Source organism: Chionomys nivalis, chromosome 6 (genome assembly GCF_950005125.1).
Source record: "Chionomys nivalis chromosome 6, mChiNiv1.1, whole genome shotgun sequence".
In the NCBI taxonomy this organism is placed as follows: domain Eukaryota; kingdom Metazoa; phylum Chordata; class Mammalia; order Rodentia; family Cricetidae; genus Chionomys; species Chionomys nivalis.
The window spans coordinates 54,412,224-54,436,611 of record NC_080091.1 but is presented as its reverse complement, the minus strand read 5'-3'; the positions used below and the strand labels follow the sequence as shown (position 1 = coordinate 54,436,611).

The window sequence follows — 24,388 nt, the reverse complement described above, 5'->3', positions numbered from 1 at the left end:
TTTTTTTTTTTTTTGCTCTGGCAGATAAAGGGGCAGATGAAACTTTCCAACATCGCCTTTCTTCGGAATGATCGGTTTCAGGCTTTCTCCTCCTCAGGTTGGAGGAAGGAACTTCACCCCCTCGGGCTAGGGCTCTCGGGGCGCACAGGGCGGCTTTGTTTGAAAGGCGGCGGAGCCGGGAAACGTGGAGCAGAGCCGCAGGGCGGCTGGAACTGGGACTAGTCTAGAACTTTCTTCCGCCCAGTGCAGGAGTTCCGGCCAGGACCTGGGGGCGTGCCGGGGTCGGGGTCGGGTCGCCCGCGGCTTGGGGAGCGCGCGGGGCTGGTGTGGGTGGAGCGGCCCCGCGGGGAGGAGCCGGTCGGGAGGAGGCGGTGCTCCCGCGGGTCGAGCAGCGAGCTGCGCCCCGGCGGCCCTGACCCCGCGTCTCCGCGGAGGGCGAGCGCGGCCGCGGACAAAGGAGTATGTCGTTGCGGAGCAGGATCGGTCCTCGGGCCGCCGGGAGGATCGGGCCACCGCCGGGCCCGGCTCATCCCGCCTTCTTCCGCTAGGCCGGTGCCCCACGCCGCTCGGCTCGCAGGCCCGGCCAGCGGCATGGAGCCGCCGCTGCTGCTGCCGCTGGCGCTGCTCGCCCTGCTGTGTACAGGAGGAGAGCGCGGGGTCGCGGCGCTGCCAGCGGGCTGTAAGCACGACGGTCGGGCCCGGGGTACCGGCAGGGCGGCCGGCGCCGAGGGCAAGGTGGTGTGCAGCAGCCTGGAGCTCGCGCAGGTCCTGCCCCCGGACACGCTGCCCAACCGCACGGTCACCCTGTAAGTAACGCAGGTCGCCCCCTGGCCCTTTCCGGAGGGATGGGGAGGTGCGCCGAACGGGTTCGGGGTGGGGGTCTCCCCTGTATCCATGCTCCTTTGTGTGCGCGCAGCGGCGGGCAGGGGATGGTGCTGGGAAAGCCCTTAAGCTTAGCGTGGGGGACCAGGGTGGCCGATTGCCATACCAACCGCCTCTGCTACTTTGCAAAGAAAAGTTTTCGGGGTTCCTGGGCGCGCCCCATGCCATCTCTGCTTTTGCGCCGCTCCGGTTGCCGAGTACCACGTGAGGATGCAAATAAACACTAAGTCTGTGCAGTTAAAGCTCATTCATCCTGGCTTGGGGCTTCCAGGAAACACCATGTGTGCTCAGAAGTGTTCTTGAAAATGAGGTTGCACCTGAGGTAGAGTTTGCTGGACACTTGGGATTAGGGTGGCTCTTTGTGGTCCCCAAACCCATTCGGAGACGTTGCAGTTTTCTGCCTTAGCTTTAGTGCTATTTAAGAACAACTTCTGAAGTAAAGTTACTAATGTCTGAAAAATGCAAGATAAAGTTGTTCAAGTCCATTTCAGCCCCATACTCAAGTCTGAGAGCTCACACTGGAAAACCAGGAACTTCGGGTTTGAAAGCTGTTTGCTGAGAGAGCTCTCCAGACCCTCCAGAGGATGGAGGGACTTTGGGTTTTCGCGGTAGGTTTCCACCTGGAAGGAAAAAGTTTAGTCTTGGAAACGTAGTTCTTTGTGCCAATTGGGCTGAAGCGTTGGCCCAATGACTGTAGATTCTGTTTTCTGTGAGAGATGAAAATTGGTTTGGAAAAGTTTAAGTCAGAGTGTTTCAAATGGATATTTTGTCAGACTGAAATATGAGTCCCTGGGCTTCGTGTTCCTCTGTGTTGTTTTGGTTGGTTTCTTAAAAAAGAACCAAGGCTGCCACTAGGCACACATGAAGGCAGAGGCATGTGTGATCTATGAAACCACTTAAAAGTGGTATTTTTAATTTAGCCCAGCTCAACAGAAGGATATGTGGTGGGGTGGTTTCAAATAGCATCATCAACTCCTTTGTTGGCTCGTTTTCATTCTCTTCTACTTTCCTTTTTTCTTTCTTTTCTTTATTTTTTTTCCAATAAGGAGACATTTAACACGAGAAACGACATGTGTTTCTGTTGACCCCGGTTTATAAAAATGGGTAAAGTAGTCTTTGTTGTGTTGGACTCTCATTGACGCAACCAGTCCTTGTTGTCTTTGCCATTTGGTAGTGGCAGGAGTTGTATTCATTTAGTTTTTGACCAGATGCTTTGAAGTGAAAAGTGTTGGTTCCTTAATTACAGTCTGAGACGGGTGGAGAAAGGCCCCGTTTTGGAGAAGTCACTTGTGACTGTGTACCCATGTTATGACTTAAACCATAAATGTTATGACTGATAAACCTTCAAATGCTGGCCAGTGAGTGACACTCAGCTTGATTCCTTTTATGTTCAGTTTTTCTGAAATGGATCAACTGCATGTAAATTGTTGAAAAAAATTGGCGATATTGTAGAAAGTCACTTTTTAGCCTATTCCAAGTTGTAATAGATTTGTAGAGTGTAGTAAGGCCTTTGACATATCATTTTGGTCCCTTTTTCTGTCTGAAACTGTTTAGATGAAAATAAAATGAATAAACTTAGGTGACTAGGAGGAAGTAATTACGGTTAGGTTAGGCTGATGCTGAGCATGGTAGGGTATTTCAGGCCCGCAAGAAGGCCTTAGGAGGCTACTTATTTTATTTTGCTAGGCAAGCTATCAAAAGAACTGTGGGTAACTGGCAGATCCAAGTTCCCATAGTGATTTGGTGTCTGGGTCCTTGTCCAAGATTCTTGCCCTGCAGTTGAGATGTTTCTCTCCATCTTTCAAGATCAGTGCTTATTGCTTTGAGCTGCAGCTTGGTGGACGATGTTGTGTGGGAGTTAGGATTGCCTGTTTTTTTTCTTTCTTAAGGCTGCTATAGATTACTACACACCTGACTCCTTGAAATAATAAACTTATTTTCCCTCAGTTCAGGAGACCAAAGCCCAAAACCAAGATGTTAGCTTCACAAACTTCAGGACAGACTTCCTTGATTCTTTTTTCATCTGCTGCCCTTCAGTTTATGACTGGAGAATTCTGGCCTCCTCATTTACCTGGCCATCTTCCCTTGTGTCTTTGTGCCATAGATGGCTCTCTCTCTCTCTCTCTCTCTCTCTCTCTCTCTCTCTCTCTCTCAGCAAAGACCTGTTTTCCAAATAAAGTTACAAAGGTAGCAGACCTGGACAGATATCTTTGGGGAATCGCCAAGTATCTCATTATAGCATAGAAATAAAAATAAGAGAGGGGGTGGGGTGTCGGTCAGTGGTTGAGCATCATGGGCCTAGCTCACACAGCGTTCTGAGGCTGATTTTCATCACTGCGGAAACAAACAACCATTCTTCTTGAGGGATGTACAGGTATTTGGAGAAAAGTTTCCGAGTAAAGCTCCAAGCAGTATGGGAAATGTTTTACTATTGGATACACATCTAGCACACATGACCCAGAGGAAGGCCACAGCCTTGGTGCTCGCTGTGAGCCAGGCTCTGAAGGTCTTGAGCCAATCCTGGGAAAATGAAGACCACTGAAGAAAATAGTTGACACAGAGAGCCAAAGAGGGGGTTGGAGTCAGTGTGCTTCACCGTGCCAGCACTCCCAGAAGGCAGTACCCAGTTAAGATGCTGTGCAGTTGGTGGCAATGGAACGTTAGGAGCAAATGCCCATTGCTTGGATGCCCACAAGAAGGAGAAATTGGAAGATGAGCTCTTTGATTTAGTTTCTAGGCCCCAAGTGTGTGTGGCCAAAGGTTTTCAGAGAGTTGTCATGTTGCTGCAGAGAGGAAATTTAATTGGTTTGGATTGCGAGGATGACAAAGACAGAGGCTAGTTTCCTACTTGGTGAGGAACTTGACATCCCTGAAGCTGGATGATGTAGCTGACCTTCTAACTATGTGTGTGAACAGCTCTCACTTCCAGGGCTGTATTTTTTGTTTGTTTGAGATAGGGTTTTGCAGAGCTGTATTTATCAAAAGAAGTTGAGCAAAAATCTTTGACTTTATCATGCTTATTCCCAGGTTCTCTTACAGGCCTTTGTAAAGGAATTAAATTGCATTTCCGAGTATTACATATAAGTTGAACAAAAATTACCTGTACTTAATAGTTTTGCAGGAAACACATTATTTACTACCTTCCTATGTTGTATATGAAATATTCAATTGTTTTAAAAGTTATGAGAACTTCATTGGTTGAGTGTTTTGCAGGTTTAGCCATGCTTTTCCACATTTGCCATGATAGTGATTCTAGGAAAATACATAGATTAGAGATTGTCACTTAGGCTTGAAGTCTAGTTTTCTCTTAGGTTGTTTGATAAATGAAAATAGTGTATGAGTTTGAGTTTTTATTATATAAAACGTCATGCTTGTTTCCTGTCAATTGGTAATTATTTAGATATCTCGGTGTGGCCCAGTATTCTGGAACTTAACCATTGTTAGAGAGAAAGGACAGGATGGTAGGAATAGGCGGCATTAAGGTACAATTAGAGAATGCCTGTAATTAATTCTGCAGTAGGTCCCACATTGCAGGCTTTCCCCATGTTTTTGGAGACTTAAAATGAGGGAGAATTCTGGGTAGTTATGGAGTCACTGGGAAAATTTTTTTTTTCCTGGAAGAAGTAAGGACATGAGTTTGACCTCAAGGAAGGGAAAGATTCGATTGGAGGACAGAGAACATGCTAGGCATAAGAAGAAACACTGGTTGCCAGCCCCGTTGAAAGGGACATCTTGTGTTGGGTCATTAGTGTAGCGATAGATTGGGGACACTGGCTTTCACACACCCTGTATTTCACGGACCTGCCTTGTTGGAGTAGTTAGGAAAGAGATGGGAAGGAGGAGGGAGTCGTAGGCAGAAACTGGGGGCTGTTGGAACCAGTGGAGATTGGAAAGGAGACCACCCTCCTGGAGGAACCACTGGGGCTGATGGAACAAAGAGAAAAGTAACCATGAGAGCCCCCAAAAGTTTATATTTCATGGTGGCAGAAGCTGCTTGGTGATGAGGTGCCCAGAGGTCATGCGCAGACAGACCAGGACTAATCTTTGACAGATGAAGGTTTGAAAGCCCTTCAAGGGCAGCGTCCATACAACACAAGTGAAAGACGCCAGCCAGGATTGGAGGCTTGAAGGCAGTAGGGATTGTGGGAGATAGAACCAGCATACGGACAAGGGGACAAGGCAGGAGTTTGGGGTGAAGTAAGCAGGAGGGTGTGCTGGTCTTAAATGATTTGAGTTTTCTGGGGAATTTGGGAGCACACTGAATAGGATTGGAGACAGTGGCCAAGAGGAGAATTGGCGATGGAAGGGGAGATAGATGGAGCTGAGCGTAAGTGGAGTGTGGCTTATTTGGCAACAGAGTGGTAAGAGACAAGGTGTAACCAGGAAAATGGAGCAAGAAGGCAGACAGCTGTAGGTACAGCGAGGGGGTCTCCTCCATCGCTTCTGTGTCCTCGGAAAGCATAGGTGAAGGAAGGAGGTTGGAGGAGGAAGGTGAAAAGAGTGGGGAAAGGAGAATCCTTTCAGAAAGGGAAGCCACTGGGAATTGCCTAGTAGTCAGCAGGGTGGATTCCTGTCCAGTTCTGTCTGATGATGGGACTCAGATCCAGAAGGAATCAACCAGCAGGCTTGCTCTATCCAGTTGGGTAGCAGGTTGCAGGCGAGGCAGGAAGTATAGTCACAGAAATGAGGGTGTTTTGTCGAGCAGCCCCTCTCTCTTTTAGTTAACCTGCAGTGATCCCAAGTAGCCACCAGGTAAGGTTGCCTTCTTTGAATTCAAGATCTTGCCTCCAGTCTGGTGGCCCTACATGCAGCACAGTTAGGGTTTCTCCCTGCAGGTGTCTTCTTGCTGTTATGGTGGCTCTGATCTACTGGGTGTGCCTCTTTGCTAGACAGAGTCTGTCCCAGTGAAAAGTCAGAGGGTGTCAGCAGGAGGGAGCCCTGTCCGTTTTTACTCTGTAGTTTCTGTCTAGACTTTGTGCCTCTCATTGTCCCTGGAGCAGAGTTTGTGTTTAGCTTTCTCTAGAGCTCAACTTTCATCCTTGGCTTGGAATCTGTGCTCTGGGAAATTTTGGGTCCTCCACAGTCTGGCTCAGCTTCTGGGAAGTCTTTGCTTACTGACTCTTGGTTTGGTCTTAGGTCACTTTGTTTTTGTCTTCTCTGCCTTTTTCTCCTTCCTTTTTCCTCCTGTCCCCTCTCGCTACTCCCAAGGCCTGGTTCGGGCTAACCACACCCTGGAGCACTGAGATTTGTTCTGTCCCACACTGTCCATGATCCTGGATAGCCTTGCACAGAGCCTTGAAGGGAAGGATTCGAAAGAGACCTCTCTCACACAGTAAGTGTTCTTTATTGGCAAGCATATTGTCAACAAAGATTCAGGAGTGAACGGTGGAAAATCAGGAAGCGTGGAGGTTGAAAGAAGGATGTGAATTCAGGCTTTCGCACTGTTACAACAACTGAGAGCATTTGTTTATTTTGGTCTGGCCAGTAATGCATAGCTGTGGGACCCATGATTCAGAAATGGCTGTCGTAGGTGCCTCTAGAGTTACACTCAGCCTACTCGATCTTATATAGCGACCTGCATTCCTACAAGGACTGCTTTACAGGAACAGTTCAGTATGAGGGGCAGAAGTAGGCATTTCTGGTCCTTGAATGCCTCGCTTAAGTTTGTCTGATATGATGTCAAGGTTTTGCATAACCCCACCCCCAAATCTTGTTTCTTCTTGCCTGCTTGGAGTACTTCAGCATCAGGAATACAGGAGAGCAGTTGGTGGGTTTGGCGGTATGCCAGGTCCAGGCACAAAGGACCTGGGAAAGTTTGGAGATGTTTGTTCCAGTGTTGTCACTGCATCTGTCCCCAGGAGCCTGTAAAGATGGGCTTTAAAAACAAATAAGAGATAGAAGAAGCAAGATACAAATAAAAAAAATATAAAAAGAACTCTTGAAGTACCTCAGGCAGTGACCAAGGGTAGAGATCCTCAGGATGTCAGTTAACTCATGCTCTCCCACATGCCCACATTCTGCTGAGACAGAGCAGACTACAGAGATGGTTTATGGGGCTTTAGATATGTTAGAGGGAGTAAGGGTTCCAAAGGGAGGGTCATAAGACAGGTCTAGGCAGGACTTTGCTGAGGGGGCCCAGTGATGAATTCATTTGTTCCACTGACCATGACTGTGTTGTCTTCTTCTCTTTCTCGCCCATCTCCTGGGCACAAAGCCTCGCTGTGGCCCCAAGTGTCTCCAACTTGGAGCACTTAGTCGTGCCATTATTCGTGGAGTCTCTCCAGGATTTTCACACCAGATATTCACACACACACACACACACACACACACGCACACGCACACGGTGGTGAAGTATGGCGTAGAAGGCATGTGTTGTCTCCACTTTCCTGAAGCCTGATGGGTGTGTGCTGTTGAAAATTTTATACGCAGCACCCAGGAGCATTAAATATTCCCATACCTGGAGCAGAGGCCTGTGTTTGGATGCAGTTCTTCAGGGATGGGGCACCAGACAGTAGTGATTTTCATTGATTCCAATGTCACCTGCGATTAAAAACACATTGTAAGGTATCCCGGTAACCTTAAGGGTTAATTGTGGCTACCAGCTGTCCTCTGCTGCAACAAAGGAAGATGGAAGAAAGAGTTTAGAAACAAATTGAGGGCAGCTGGGAGAGGAGATGGGAAGGGGAGAGGAGAGGGGAGGGGGGTGCGCTGTTTTCGGTGCAGAAAAGAGGGATGAAATTAAGAGACATTGCTGGGAAAGTTAGAGAGTTGCAGGCTGGGGCCTTGTTCATAGGAGACTCGAGAATTGTTTGCAGAGCCAGGCATGGTGTCTGACACTGGATTTCCTGTTAGGTTGGTGGGCGAGGGCAGGGTGGTGCTAGAGATGCGCTGTGGACATGAGTGAATGGACTTGAAAGGCCTGACAACTGCCAACATTTGTCCCACTGGCCCTTGAGGGCCTGCTGTGTGTTTGATTTTGGATGGGCAACAAAACAGAAAGGGTCCCTGCTCACGGTCCCTTTACTCGTTTCCACGAGATTTAAAACTAGAGTTTGGTTCCCGGCATTACTCAAGGTCCGATTTCCATGTGTGAACCTTCTCAGAGCAGGAGTCAAGAAGATGAGTCACTGGAATCTTCCGAAAGCAACCACAGTGTGAACAGAGAGTCGCTAGATGAACTCAAGCAGTGTGAAAACTGGGATCCGCACTGCAGAGAACACCGCCAGAGAAGAAGACGTGGCAAACCAATTCTGGGCTTTGGACAGTACTCTCTGTGTGGGGGGAGGCACGGCTCAGATGGGCTTGTAGCCTCTTGCAGCAGACAGGAGGAGAAGGAAGATGACACTCTGGGTAGCAGGAGCGGGAAGGTTCTCTGCAGGGCTGAGGTCTGATCTTACTTGGATTTTCCTCAGGCTCTAAAAGAAAAACAAAAGAGATAAATGACTGGTCTGATAAAAGAAAAAAAGAGAGAGATAATTTAGTTCTCAATTTGCTTTATTTAATATAACTTTATGTATGGAAGAGTCATTTGGATATGGTTAACTTCTCTGAACATTTTCTAATAGGTGTTTTTTGGTGGGGGGGTATAGTGTTTATTTAGTGGATTATGGAGGGGAAAAGGAAGGGGGAAAGGGGAAAAGGAAAGGAGAGAGACAGAGAGAGTGGCAGGGGAGAGAGAGGCAGAAGTTACTTCTTCAGAAGAGGGATGGGGAGAGAGAGTAGGAGTCATTCCTGTTGCATCGCTTCCTTGCTGCTTTGGCTGGCCTGCGAGAGGCATTCCTGCAGACCTCCTTGTGTGGCTGATCTCACAGTTGGCAGGTGTGCTGTGGACACGGCCTGAGACTGCAGAGCATGAGACTCCCTTGCTCGGCCGCAGATCAGCTCAGCTCTCAGGCCTGTGCCAGTTGTTAGCTTCTTATCAGCTCACTTCGCTGGCGTTCTTGCTTCTTAATTTAAATAAAACACAAATCTTACATCTGCTCTTCTTTGTGTTCCTTCTCATGTTTTTGCCTTCCTAAGATTAAATTCCATAATATTTCTACATTTGTCATATTTTTCCAGAATGTTCGTCACAGGTGTGGGGGTAGAACATGGCAGGTCTGCCGAATTATGGATTCTGTCCAAGGAAGGCTGAATTACTACCCTGACAGTCTGTTAAGAACTTTTATTGATCTCATTTAGGGTTTTATCCAGTGACAATATCATCATAGCAAGATTTCTTTCTTTCTCTTTCTTTCTTCCTTTTTTTTTTTTTTTTTTTTGAGACAGGGTTTCTCTCTGTAGCCCCTGCTTCCTGGCTGTCCCGGCACTCCCTTTGTAGACCAGGCTACCCTTGAACTCACAGAGGAGAAAAACCTTTAGCTTGTTAGCTCTGTATGTGAAAGTGCTGCCCTGCCCACTTGTTGAAATTGTGTTTGCGGACTGATGTTTTTCCAAGGAGGCCAAGCATGGTGTTGGAGGGAATGGAAGGTTCCTGGGGTGTTTCCTCCAAGATACCACCGCCTACCCTCCCACGGACATGCGTTGAATGTGATTGGTATACATACAGACACACGTACGTACATACATATGAGAATTCCATCAGCACACGATACGGAGATATTTCTCATCTGGGATGTGTAATTCCACTGTGTGGCTGGCCCCTTCCGAACTACTGTCCGGGGCTGCTCTGTTCCATCTGTCGGGAGCACTTATCTGCTGCAGGGACGGACAAGTAAGAGGACTCTAGTGCTGGCCTATGTTTCAGTATAATTCCCCCTTGGATTTAACTGAAAGAAACTCTGAGCAGCCTTTCCGTGGAATGATAATGAAGGGTCTCTAACACCGGTGTCAATGTTTCCCTTCTTTAGGCATGCTTGATTCGGAGGCTAAGTAAGCCGATTCCTTTCCCATCAAGATAAGACTTAAAGAGCCTTCTTGACTGTGTAGTTTTTTCCCGACTTCTTATGAAAAAGGCGAAAAGAGATCACAGGGCAGTGGTGAAGATGTTTTTTTCTGTTATTCTTACCTGTTTTTAAATGATTTTCATTAAGTATTAAATAGAAAAATACAGTGAAAAGTATATCAAAGAGTGCCTCAGTAAGCACAGATGGATGCGCCCTTGGGATTAGTAAAGAGAGCTTCGAGGCTCTCCCCAGTGATCCTGTTCTCCTTCCTCAAGTACCCCGAGCTTCGGAGGTGTCATGTTCTAGCTCTTACACGTGCATTCTCCAAAAGTTCGTGCTTCATGATGCTGTTTGTATTCTTAAAAATAACACCATTCTATTTGTGAGCCAATCATTGTCAATGTCCATGTATCCCATAATTTATGTTATTACATAGGGTGATATATCTATTATGTATCTACAACATATGCCATCTCTTGCTAGTGATATGTGTATGTAGTCATGTGAGAGTGTATCTATCCATCCTCTCTCTCTCTCTCTATATATATATATACATATATATACATGTATATATATGTAAAAGGAGCGGCAAGCAGTTTTCTTTATTAATTAACCAATGAAAGCAACAGATAGATAGAAGACCCTCCTACTATCTATCTATCTATCTATCTATCTATCTATCTATCTATCTATCTATCTATCTATCCATACACTGTCGGCCGTGAATATTCTAAGGCTCAGCTACCACAGATTCATTCCATTTCACTGAAGAATAGGGAGAGACGCCTCCCCATCCAACTTGAGAAGATCAGGGAAATGGGATCCCTCTATAAAGAGAAACACTGAATGCTTCTGTGCCTGAACCTGACCCAGAGACCAGTGTGACCAACAGGAACCCATAGTGTGGTCAGCGCGTGAGGACAGCAAATGTGGGCATTCCACAAAAATATGGCAAGTCCCATAACATAACACAAGCAAACAGCAGGCAGGCAGGTAGGAAGTGGGCACAAGGTAAGATGAGCAACTGGCTTTTAAACAGGGTGCAATGCAGATTCCAAGCTCCCACTGCAAGCACATTAGAATTCTTAGGCTGGGCTGTGAAAGGAGAGCTTGGGCTTAGAGAATGACAAACAAAAATCAATGTTAAAAAAGGAAAACATCCAGCCTGAGCCTCCTAATACACTTGACTGGAAGTTTTTAAAATAAACACACACATACAAACTCTCCAAGTGAGAGTCCAACTTTCCCTCCCTAATTCTTTATCTGACGGTGCAGTGCCTGTCTCTCCTAGCCACACAGTTCTGTTTCCTATTCCAGTTGCTTCCTACCATCTGGGAAGCATGCCTTATCTTTCCTCTCCCAACTTCTTGAATAGTTTGTGAAGGTGTGCTTTGCATACCCTGGTACATCCTTGCTCCTCTCTTCTAAGCTTCCCAAATGTCCTCTGTAGCACCCTGCTGCACGCCCACTTTGCCCCATTGCTAGGCTCCTTGGACCTCATGCTCTCTGTTTCCTCCAGTCCTCCTCCTGTCTTGGCCAGTTGCTCACTAGTTTCTGCCCCCTGTGCGCACTCGGGCTGCTGAGAATAAAGCTTCTGGCAGCCCCACAGCATTTCCCTTCTCATTCTGGTCCTGTAGTCTGATGCCAACATTTGATATCACTCTCCTGTATTACTGAATTTTAGCAACTGAATCCACCCTTTCATCTCGTGTGGTTTGGGCTAGAAAGCCCCTAGAAGCAGTCTGCTGGTTTCACTGCCAAGATAAACACAAGAAGGATAATGGCCTTTGAGGCAGAGGGGTAGGTATCATGTGGTGTGAACCTCCGAGAAATATAGACTGTTTTATTCCAGATTATTGTAAATTATTTCTTGCTTAAACAAATAAACAGAAAACCCTAGTAAACTCTTCTCTTAGATTTGATTTTTAAGGACTCTCTGGAGGAAAAATTGCTTGAGTGCCCCCCTTTTTGTGGTAATGGGGTGTATTAGTTACACTTTTTTGACAAAATCCGTGACAGAGCTGTAATATATTGAAGGAAGGGTGTGTTCTGGCTCACAGTTTGAAGGTACAGTCCGTCATAGCGGGGAAGGCATGGTGGCAGGAGCTTGAGGTGGCTGGTCGCATTGCATCTAGTCAGCAAGTAGATGAACACTGGTGTATGTACTCTGTCATGGACCCTCGTCAGTGGAATGGGGCTGCCCCGCAGTAGGATGCTTCTACACTCCTCAGTTATTCCAGCCTAGAAACCCTCTGACACGTGGCTCAGAGCTTTGTCTCATGCGATTCTAGATCCTTCCAGTCAGTATTTACCCATGCTATTGTGACTGAACTCAGGGCCTCGAAAGAGGTATCTGAACTAGGTTAAAAAAAAAAAGGAAAGGAGCTGGAGAGATGGCTCAGTGGTTAAGATCATTGCTTGCTCTTCCAAAGGTCCTGAGTTCAATTCCCAGCAACCACATGGTGGCTCACAACCATCTGTTATGAGGTCTGGTGCCCTCTTCTGGCCTGCAAACATACATGCAGACAGATTATTGTATACATAATAAATAAATATTTTTTTTAAAAAAGGAAAAACTTATCCATCAACTCAGCTAGAAGTTAGCAATTCTGTACCATACTCATGTCTGTGAAGAACTTTAATACTTCCTTTTATTTATCTAAAAAATTGTATAATCTTATTTCCCTGTGTTCACGTTTGCATTGTTTAGTGTTTTAGTGATGATGACATCTTTTAGATTCGGACGTTTTGCTGTTGATGTGTGCAGCAGCTGTGGGAGAAGAAATAGGGAGCTCTTCCATTCTCAGCCCTAGTGCCTAGGGAGGGTGAGCAGGGGGTGGCAGCTGAGAAGGGTGTGGGGGACCCAGGACCTGCAGTGGGTGGAAAAGGAGGCTCCTCTCTTCCTGGACGGAGGTGGGATAGCATGGCTGGCTCAGTGGTTTTCATGCTCTTGGGTTTCTGTTTTACATTGGTTTATGAAGCATGTGTGTTAGGGAGCCCTATCCCCTTGGCCTGACAACCACCATCTTCATCAGAGCTGCTGTGCTCACTTCTTAGAGGTCTGTTCACTGTTGGTTTTTGCTCAGAGAAGGAAAGACTAGGAAAAAAGGAATCATTGCATTCTCACCTGAGATTTTGACAGCTCCCATCCTGTCCCCGCTGCTATTTGGATACGGTTCTGTCCTAATTGCGCATGGTCTTTGGAGGTGCTAGAGTATAGTATAAAGGGTGAAAAGCTAAACGAAGGAGGGCGGGTACTCTGCAGCTGTAAGGAAGTTATCATCTGTCATAGGGTGAAGTGGTGTGGCAGCTTTGGGGTCACCCATACGCCTATAAGTAACCCTTCATGTACATTTTGTAAATAAGCCAGATAAACTTATTGGTTCCCCAAGATGTCTTTTGATGGGCTAGCACATTGGTTTGTGCTAGAGGATAGACACTGGTTTGCAATTCCCCAGAGAAAGAGTTCCTGTGCATTGGTCCTGTTATGCCCTGCTGTTATGTTCTGGAATGACTCAGTTTATTTTTCAGGGATGAGTTTAGTTTTTGTTGGGTTATTGAAGGGGAGGAGAGTAAAATGAAAGATCCTGCCCTCACTTTTTTTGTAAGGATAGGATTTCAGAAAACACCCCTTACCATTGTATGAGTTCTTTTTGAGATCTGTAGCTTTCATTATTGAAATAACCACAGTTGAGTCAGCTCATGCACGGGGCCAGTAGGGTTCTTTGGAGAAAGAGGAACTGTAGGATGCAGATGGAGAGAGGGAATGAAGGATGGAAATGACGTTACAACAGCTGGCTCATTTGGTTGTAGAGTCTATAAGGAGCGCAGTCCAGCGTGCAGGCTGGAGAACCAGGGGATTCTCTGGTGCGATTTGTCCCAAAGTCAGGGCTCTAGTTGCTGAGCATCAGGTGTGGGAGTCAGCAGTGTGGGCGTAAGTCCCAGCCTGGATCTAGAAGTATCAGGCACACTGATGTCCCACAACCAGAGAAACAATGTTTCCCTGGGCACCTGTAGTCCCGTGGTGGACACAGAACATTCATCACCTGAAAGGATCGAATGGTTTTTCTTCTCAAATTGGTTTGGGCTTGAGCTGCCAGGGCTTAGGGAGCATAAGGTGTGTTTGGAGCGCCTTGGTTTTAGAACCTCAGCATCCTTGGCTGATTTCCAGGTTCTAGAGATCACTGACATCGTGATACTTGTTGGGTAGTAGCTACTGTGCTCGGCACATCCCAAGCAGCAGATTCCAGGCTCTGTCAGATTTCCACGAAAGGGAGCATCTGTGTTTTCCAGGTATTCCGGCTGAGGCGCTTCCTCCCCAGTTTTATAGGCTGCAGGTTGCAGAGCCTGGCCTTTCGGCCTTCTCTGTAACTGTAGGCCGACAGTTCTGACTATTGCTATACCATAAAAGCGACCATTTGCCAGTAGGGTTGGGTGTGAGTCTGTATAGGGGTTGACAAAGAGACTGGTGTACACTGAATGGGTGTGTGTGGGTTCCTTAGAGATGGCTGACGGATGGGGAGACAGGAACTGAGAGACAGCCCTTAGCACTTAGGTTCCTAATGGCAGTTGAAGGGAAGAAGTTTATTATTATCCCATTTTGCTCTGTTGGCAGTAGCTGTGGGAATGACCAGGACAGTTCTGCTTCGGTAGAGCTCTGCTCATCTGCATTCTGAGACTGTTTCCTCCTGGGATCACAAATGACTCCGCAAACACAGCTGCCTTGCACACCCGGGACAACTAAGACCATCAGAGGGGGGGCACAGCTTCCCTTTGTCTTCTTCCGATGTAGAACCAGCTTTTGTCACTCTGCCGAAGTTTTCGGGGAGGTCCAGGCTTCCCATGGTTCTGAGCTCCAAGATCCCTGTTTAATAATGACACAAGAAAGGAGGAAGCAGAGGAAATAACAGCAGACTGGTTTCAGGGAACTCGCATGGGCTTTGCCAAGTGTGGATGGTGGCCCTTAGCTCATTACAACTACGCTGGCCTTCACTTCCTAATCTAACAGGGAAGTGAGGTTGTGAGCTAGATTGTCCTTACGAGCTCTTTAAATGCCAGGTTTCTATGAATTTCCATAGCTCACAAAACCAAATCAAACCTGACAAGATCACTGAGGTGTTTTTTAAAGGCATAGACGTTAATGAAGCCCCAGTAGTTTTATTAGAAGGGATGGATTCGTTCCATCATTAGATGGTATTCACACAGTAAGCGCGGGGGCTGTCTTGGCAGAGGCAGCCAGGGAAATCTGGGCAGGGTGGGGGTGCTGTGATTGGCGTCTGGCCTGCCTGGTTCCTTCCCTGTCTTTATTCACTGCTCTTAGCTGCTCTAATTGCCCCTCACTTGCCAGTTGAGACCTGCCCTCCTTCCCTTGGGCTAATCCCCACATCGGGACCTTGAACTCTGCTTCTCTGTTAACTGGATCTCTTTCCTGTCTCAGGGTTCCCGTCTTTAAGACTTGAGTACTTGCGAAGCCTGTTTAGTATGTGAACCCTGATATATCCCCGTTTCTTCCTTTGCCACAGGAACACATATTTTTAAGTTCCAGCTCCATGAGTAGCCCAGGCTGCTTTGCTTGTTTCAATTTCTGAGCTCTTGGTGAATGTGTGGGCATCCATCAGTATAGGAATCACAGGTGTTTTTGTTAGGTAGTAAATGCCCGCCCCCCCCCCCCCCCCCCCCCCCCCGCCCAGTTCCCACAGGAATTCTCCTGACTCCGCCTCCTCAGCACTGGCCTTACTCTTGCTGCATCACATCTCACACTTACCTCACAAGTGTTTATCCAATTGAGCTTTCTCTCAAACCCTCAAAAGATGGTTCCCCTTCCCCCTTCCCTCTTTTTTTTTTTTTTTAAAACCAGTGTAATTATTTATGCTCTGTACAGAGTAGTGGGCTCTATCATGGTCTAAATGTTGATTCCTGACAGGGTTCTTCAATTGGTGGAGTGCTTGCCCAGCACGCAGAAGGTCCTGGGTTCAGTTTCCAGCGGTGCATGTATCTGCTATGGTGGTGCCTGCCTGTGATCCCAGCATTTGGGAAATAGGGATGGATCAGAAATTCGAGGTCATCCTCTGCTTTGTAGTACTGAGCTCTCTGCCAGCCTGGGATGCATGAAACCTTGTCTCAGAAAAGAAAACGGGGCAAACTAAACCCCAGAAGCCAAAAATAGCAACCCCTCCTCAAAAATAGAACAAACAACAACCAAGCAAAAAACAACAGCCCAGTTTGAATCAGTCTTCTTTTCTTATGTAGTCTTTCCTAAGACTCTGATTAGGAGCGACTCTAATTAGCAATCACAGATCTTTGGGAACTGCATTGGGGGAACCTAAATGAGAAAGAATGACTAGCAAGCCATCAAAAACAAGGCTAACTATAACATAATTTTGCTGACTCTGCCAGGTCCTGTGGGATGTTCGGGAATGTTGGAGTTACTGTCACAGTTCCCTAATGCGGTCGTTATTATGGGGAGGCCTGGTTCGTGCCTGAGGAAGGAAAAGGTTCCGAGGTCACCCAGCCACCAAGATGTAGAACCCAATTTGAGCTTAGGCAATTGGCATCCGGAGCCTGTCTTAAGAGTGACAGGACAGACTGACCTTCAGCAGTGTGAGCTGAGTCTGTGAGGTGACCGTGTAGCTCTCAGAGTCCAGTGTGAGGCTGGCAAGCGGTGACCCATGTGCCTATGTCGAGGAGTACGCAGTACTTTATTTCAATGCTTTTTTAGCAGGTTTTGGCCCTATCGCCCCTAAATCTGTCCTCGGAAGATGTCTGTAGCTTCGCTCTTGTTATCATCCTCTCTTTTCGTCATTCCCATTCATTTCTTAGCTCATGTGTGTTTGTCAGAGGAGCTTCCCCTGATCTATCACTTGGTTTCCTTAAAGCTACTTCTTTTACAATGCATTTTTATTATTTTTATTTACGTATATAGGTGTGCGTCCCATGGGTGCTGGGAACTGTCCTGTATGCTCTTCAAGAACAGTGAGCATTCATACTCTCAACTGCTGAGCTGACTTCCCTTCCTTACTTTATCCAGGACAAACAAGATGAGTAATTGGTCCTTTCTTACTCACTTTCAAAATAATGAATTGGCTCTATTTATAGTTTTTAATCTTTTACTCATAGAATAGTCTTACTAGCTAATAATTAAAAATAATCCTGTAAATTAAAAATGAAATGAGTGTTTGCTTAGAATTTAGTATTTTGACTATATGATCCCCCCTCTGCCCGTGTGTATGTGTGTGTGAATGTGTGAATGTGAATTCAGGAACTTGTGTCATGGCAAATGTGCAGAGGTCAGAGGGCAGCCTTGGGTTTGGGTCTGTGCCTTTCTCCTTGTTTGTGAGGATTTCTTCATTGTTCACCCCTGCATACAGACTAGCTGGCTGTGGGCTTCCAAGGAGTCAGTCTCCCATCTCTTCCTCCAATATTCTGTATGAGGGCTGGGATTATTGATGTGTGCCACCACAACTGGCTTCATGCAGACACTGGGGATTTGAACTCAGGACTTCAGGCTTGCATGGTAAGTACCTTATCCATCAAGCCTCTCCCGAGACCTGTCTTTAGTCTCCTAACAAAACAAGTCACAATAGTGACAAACAAGTCACAAAAGCTCTGCTAACAGCTGGTAGTAGTTTGTGCCAGTTTCATTTAGGACAGAGTGTGTAAGTTGTGTCCTTTGCAGTTGAATGATAGAGCATGTGCTTTTTAGCAGGTTCCTACATTTAAGTGCACATCCAAATCCCCAGGGAGGCTTGTTCAATAGATTACAAGGCTCTGCCTTTCAGGTCCTGATGCTTCATCCCACTGCTGGAGTAGCTCAAGGTACAAAAGGGTTGGGAACCTCTATCTTTGACAGAGACAGTCTTGCATGCATCGGGATGTAGTATTTGGGACTAACAAGGCACCGAGGATCTCCCACAGTGTCTCTATTGATGGTGATGATGTTTGCCTTTGAGACAGGTCTTTACTCTATAGAGCAGGCTGTCCTGGAACTCCCTGTGTACCTCAGGCTAGCCTCCTGATCCTGTCGTCTCAGCCATGAGCTGTTATTCCTTTCTTAGTTTTTGTTCATCAAACAAAACAGGGTTAGACTGTGTTATGTTGCTAGTGACACATTTACAAATAGGTGTGGTCTTAGGTACTTATTTAGACAAAGATCTGTGAAAGATCTTTCTGAGATACATAGGAATTTGATTGTGGACTGGATATGAAAATAGACTGAACTGGAAAGGTGGAGTCGGTAGCAGAAATCTCTGGCATCCCAGGTAGCTGCGATGGGATCTGCGTCTACGGAGCCCACGCCCGCCTGTGTATGTGGTAGACAGTGTCAGGCCTTTGTGAAGGCGTGAACCCAGCTGTCTGTACGTAAGAACTGTGGTCTCCTTTCCCTATTCTTCATGTACACAGCCACTGCTACTGTAATAAAAATTACTTAAAAACAAACCACTCTTCAGTGAGAATTGTCACTTATCATTCAAGATGGTCTCTTCATCTTAGCTAGAGCTTAATATCTGTGGTGTTTTTTATATCGTATTTTCCCTGTAGATTTTTTCTTTTCTTTTTCCTTTTTCTTCTTCTTCTTTTTTTTTTCACCAGCCAGGACATTACTATTTTGCTGATTTGGTTGTGTACCCCTGCCCACTAGTATATAAACTTCGTGAAGACTGGAATTTTATTTTGATTTCTTTCCCCCAGCATCTCTAATGCTCTCAAGCATGTAGTCGACACTCAATAAATCTTCATCACCAAGTACCTGAATGAGGAAAAATCGATGTGCATGTATATTGAGTTCTCTGAGGGAGCTGTGGGTTTCAGTCATGTTTAAAAACTATTGTATTAAACTATGTTTTGTAACAAACCAAAAAGCCCTTGAGATGAGTTAGCTTAAAGTTTGCTTCTATAAGGTTGCTTCTGTAGGGAAGTTTCTAGAACTGTAGGTCAGCACAGGAGCTGAAAATGGTTTAGTATAGGCACTCTCTTCACCCCCCCTCCCCCCAGCATGTGTACAGGTTATCTCTGTAGCCAGTGGGAGGAATCGACCACAGAAACAGCCTGACTGGCTTGTTTTGGCATTTGTCTTAGGTACTGCAACTTTCAGCCTTCTCACTGATAGGAAGTTAATCTGCTCTGATTGGCCAAATGCTAAGTTGCTTGGTCAGTGGTATGTGTACTCTTTAGTTAGAGTTTCTTTTCAGGTCAAGGTGGGTTCAGTAGGTACTGAGGCTGTTTTGGGCTAAGCTTTAATCCTCCACTAGATATCATTTAGCATCCTCTTCCCTAAAAGTTCAACTGTGTTTAGGGGCATATGCCTGGCTCTGGGTCTGTGGTTGAAAACCTGCTTCTATCCGATACTCATTCCCACTCGTTCATCCATCCCTCACCTCCCCCCTTTCTCCTGACTTTTACTCTCCATCTTTCCCTCCCTCTCCTCCCTCTTAATAGAACGAGGCTAAAGAAAACGAGAGGACAAAGGCTGGATGCATATGGCTTTTTCCTTCTGATAGGCCTCTTCACAGGAAGCTAATTTTATGTCCCTGTGTTTGCTCCCCACACACCAATGCCTTTTGCTTGGTTACTGCTATAAAGCCGCAGTGTGGGACGAGCCTTGGAGGGAATTTGTGTGTGAGGCTTCTTGACAGCTTTTGTTTCCTGCGAGCTATACATTCTCAAGAGCGAGGGCCAACACATTCTTGTTCTTCCTGTTGTACAGCCTGGGAGTGCATAAGGGGGTTTTACATTTGAAATGGATTTGATGATCAGAACTTCAGCTGGGGAAATTTTATCTTCTCTCCTTCAAAAAAGGAAACGGCATTCTTCTTTTCGTTCACTAGTGAGTTAAAGAGAAAAGTGTTTATGACCTTTGTTAAAATGAGAGCAGAGACTCTACTCGTGACCGTTTTGATGGATGGTAGCTGGGCCAAGACCCTGGGCTGCACTCCTAATATAATACTGGCGAATGGGGATGGCTTGCCAAGGAGGTTGGGGCAGAGGGTCATTGGACGGAAAATTACTAAGTGGAGACATGAAGGGAGAGACTGTTGCAAAACTGACCTAACAGGATTCTTCCAGGTGATCTGCTGTCAGGAGGGACGTCAGGGAAATGAGAAATTCCATCAGATAGCAAGAGAAGGGGGAGGGGGTCTAACTTAACGAAATCATTGTTAAACGGGACTCCATGCCACAGAGCCAAAGGTTGAGGCCTTCTGAAGAGGAGGGTCCTGAGTCACCTGACTAGAGTTTGGTTGAGGAGAGCATCTGTGGGGAGTTCTATAAAGAAAATCTCCCTCTGTTGTTTCTATGTTTTGAGCTTGTCACTCAAAACTTGTGAAATTAAAAAAAAATTCTGTAAAATTTATTTTCCATCTCTTGCGTCTTTGTTAAATTTTAAAGGACTTGGCACTTGTGCCGGTTTGGTGAACCCCGCTGTAGAGTTTCAGGATGGCTCTTGTGGGTCCCACCAGCTCTCCAGGCAACAGGAAGTGTAAGGCTAAGTGTGGCTCTTGTGTATGTTGTCCTGGGAATGTGGGCACTAGGAAAGCACACTTGTCTTCTGTGGCCTTCTAAGTTCCCCTTCTCCTGAACATTGCAGCTGAACCCTGTGAGTACAGCTACCTGTGCCACTTCAGTGGCCGCCCCTTTTCCTCACCCTTGTGTGAGCCCTGAATCTTCTATGCCTTTGCTGCCCTGTCCTCCTGTGGCGGTTCTACCTGATACAGGACCCAACCACTCCCTGCCTGCACTTCTGACCCGCAGAGCTGGGAACTGTTGGTGGCAACCTTTGCTGGGCTACAAGGATCTTGCTCTTCGGGCTCTCCCGGAACTTCCTACCTTCTGGAATGGGAGAGGGCGTGACCTAGGGTATATAGTTCAGAAGTGTGTTCTAATAAACTTATTTTCAGTCATCTTTGAAAGTCTGTATTCGTGTTGGACCAGCTTCTCATAGTGCTTAATACCTGGACTGTGTGTATGTGTGTGTGTGTTTATTTATTAGTCCTTGAGGTCTGCTTTTCTCTCCTTGGTGTCACCCAGCCCAGAGTAGTTGCTAAGATATAATCTGAGCTAATGAGTAATCAATATATCATCAAAATTTTCAGCTGAAAAAACAAAGCTCTGAGTTCTTAAGAACCTCATTGTAGCCCCAGTGGAAAGCTTTCTGTTTGATTAAAATGCCAAATAAACGTGCTTTTATTGTATTCATAAATATCATGTTTCTAGCATTCTCTCTGATGTGCCGACATCTTGAAGAATGGGTGTCCTTTGCTCAAGGAGCTAATGTGTTTGTAAGACATGATGGAGTGTTGTTTAATAAACAGTTTTTCATTTTTAGACGTTGTTGAAAGATGTCTAGTATGGCGTTAAAAACCTTTTAGATTTTCTTAATCAACTAAAATTTGTGTAACTCTATGTAAACTCACTTATAAAACACTCACAGTGTTTATTGCTAAGGCTGAAAAATATGTTTTTTTACCTTTTATTTATGAAATTGTTAAATAAAGCATTGAAAGCAAATGAGGAAGAATCAGACCTTAATGTATTATTTTAAGTGTTGGATCTCAGAGAAAAATGCCTGGGAACTTGAAAGGTTATTTAATGAGCCATTTGGAGAGTCAGGGTTTACTGTGTACCCAGGTGATGTTGGTTATGTTCGTATGGTTATTAGAGGCACCTTTTAATCTTCAGACTCTGTAATCATGTGTTCCATGCTGTCTTTGACTTGCTGTCTCATTTTATGTAATTGTTCACTTTGAGCAGATTGAAGTTGAGTGTTGTGTACGGCTTTGAGAACGTAGCTAAGTTCTACAGGCTGCTCTGTAAAATACATTTCTTAGATATGTAGTGAGGGGGCTGCTTTTTTGTCCCGGCCACCCAGAACCAAAATAATCACACAGAAGCTGTATTAATTAAATCACTGCTTGGCCCATTAGGTCTAGCTTCTTATTGGCTAACTTTTATATATTAATTTAACCCATTGCTATTAATCTGTGTATCGCCATGTGGCTGTGGCTTACTGAGAAATGTTCCAGAGTCTATCTCCTGCAGGGCTACCTGGCTTCTCTCTGCCTCTGCCTCCTTTCTCCCAGCATTCAGTTTAGTTTCCCCCACCTACCTCTATTCCCTGCGCAGGCCCAAGACAGTTTCTTTATTAACCAATAGTATTCACAGCATACAGAGGGAAATTCCACATCATGGATAAGTAAATCTGAGATGACCAGCTTAAGAAATTAGGGTGTCTTCTGTTTGGGTTGGTAGAGGTTTCTGAGCATGCTTGGTCAGAGAGTTCATTGGCAGGCTGCTGAGTTGCACTTTTGTTCTGTCTCTGGCTATCTTGTCAGTGGTAATATTGCCTATGTGTACACCCCACAATCCTTAGTTGTTACAGGGTACCACCGCCTATTGCCTGTACAAGACTACCCTAAAACTGGGAAAGATGAGCCTCGACAGTGTAACAGCTGGCCAAGGCTGGTGTGACTGAGCAGGTGTAGCAGACCTCATGGAAGGCAGCATGGTAGGCAGTTATCAGTGGGCACTGCAGAATGGAAACTCCTCCTGCTAGGCTGGCTGTTGCCTGGATGTTGTGATGTGCTCGAATCTTATGAAGTAGTACTAATGGCCTGCTTTAAGTGCCATGTCACGTGTTTACTTATATGTTCGCTAACAATTTTCAGTTTCTTTCCTCAGTACCTAGAATAGTTTATAGATGAGATTTTCAGTAGCCGAAGTTAAGAACCTTGTGCAGAACGATGAAGCCAGATCTTGGTATTAAAGTTCAAACCAGGTAGGTTATGTGCCAGAGTTTGCCTTCTGTCGTGGTGTTACCTGCTCAGTAACTGTTAGGGTCAAGGCTGGGACTGTAAGCAGGACCCTAAACAACATATTTGTTAGTGCACAGTCAGAAAACAGTGTCACATTGGTCTCCTCAGCTGGTCATGTGATCCGTTTTGGTGATGGGGTAGCCCCCAGCACCATGCCCATGGTACAGAGTGAGTGAATTCTTATATTCAGGGACACCATATTGTTTCATATTGTTTCCATAGAATTTCTGGACCTTAACTTTGGTCTACACGGCAATCTTTTGATTAAAGTAATAATTCTGTTAAGAAAAAGGATGTTTGAAATTTCCTTTTTGTTCCCTCTCACTTCTGTCCTGTCCAAAATCCTGTTGAAAATGATAGCAGAAACTCAAACAGGGCTGAAAACTGGGAGAGGTGCTCCTGCGGCCCTGGAGCGCTGGGGACTCTGGAGTAAATATGGCAGATAGATGAGATTGAAGGGAAGACGCCAGAGCAGGGGACTTGCCACCCATGAGAGAACGTGCCGACTCACTAGAAAAATGAATTTTCTCAACAGCATCCTGGAAGAGTCCCAAGAACTGCAGCTATAGGGAGTGGCAGCAGAAATGGGTAATGTGAGTGCCCAGCCAGGAACTAATGACCTTGAAACAGATGCTCTGTTCAGCTGAACCGCTGAGCCTGGAGGAGGAGATGGTGATCTGAGTTTGCCTCAGCTACAGGACCATTTTGCTTGGTCTCTGACTGTCTGGTGATTTGCCAAGCCTGAACAGAATGGGAGACTGCAGCAGGAAGTCGTTGAGCCCCACAGATCTTGTGTCTCCGCCCCCAAAATTACTAGACTTCTCAAACTTGGCATACGGGGAGCTTTGCTGTCTCCGTCTACCCTTATTTTCATATATGCTAATGAAACCCTTCTGCTGCCCCTCAGTATTGATCAGTCCAGCGAACAACAGAAAGGGTTGTGAGAGCCAGCCGTGATAATCTAAGTCTAGGCAGAAAGGAAGTTCTTTACTTCCTCCAACCATTATTACTTGGGACTCTGGCCATCGATAAATTTCGACAAATTTAAATGGAGTCTCAATAGTTTAGGCTGACCTGGCAGGCCCAGATTACCGGACCCCCACCCAAGAACAGACCATTAAAAGAAAATTCCTGGCATTTCAAGCACTGTAAATAGAAACACCTGCCAGCATTTCACCAGGACACCCCTAGACAAATGTCAGCCAATCAGGGGTCCTGAACCTCAGAGACTCCCCCCACACACACACCTTTACTACTATAAAAACTCAATTCTAATTGAACTCGGGGCTCTCCGGATATTCTAATACGTTGGACTTGGCAGAGAGACCGAGTTTGCAAACTTGATTAAAATAAAGGCTCTTTGATTTTACATATGGGACTCGGTCTCCTTTGTTGGCTTTCATGGGAACCCACAGATTTGGGCGGAACAGGGTCATTAGACATTTGAGAAAAAAATCAACACTGTGAGCCAGCAACGAACCAGTCTTTTGTAAGCATTGATGAAATGTTAACACGGGAGAATTCTGGTTTGTATTTCAGATCCAAAAGAATAGCAGCTCCATAGGGCAAGAATAGTTCGTGGGAAAGGATGAGAAGGGAGTTGTGAGTAGTTAGTCGTGGGATTGAGACGTGAAGGAGCCTGTTCAGGGGTCAGTGGATGCGCTGAAGGGCAGAAGAGAAGCAGTCAGGATGTGGAAAATTAGTGGTCTGGAAAATTGAGCAGAGGATTTATTTGCAAATTCAAAGCGGAAGGATTAAGATGGAAGTTGTGAAGCCGGAGTAAGAACTGGAGGGCGGGGCTAAGGAGTGAGTATC

General features: G+C 45.9%; 1 protein-coding gene across 1 annotated transcript in view; it reads left to right on the top strand.

The window, feature by feature from the left end:
- The first annotated feature begins 373 nt into the window (after positions 1–373).
- Positions 374–24,388, top strand: part of Adgra3 (adhesion G protein-coupled receptor A3) — a 101,580-nt gene continuing 77,565 nt past the window's right edge. Inside the window, exon 1 of the mRNA XM_057772703.1 lies at positions 374–806. Within this exon, the coding sequence (XP_057628686.1) occupies positions 592–806 (215 nt within the window). The 5' untranslated portion in view covers positions 374–591. The remainder of the gene's footprint in view (positions 807–24,388) is intronic.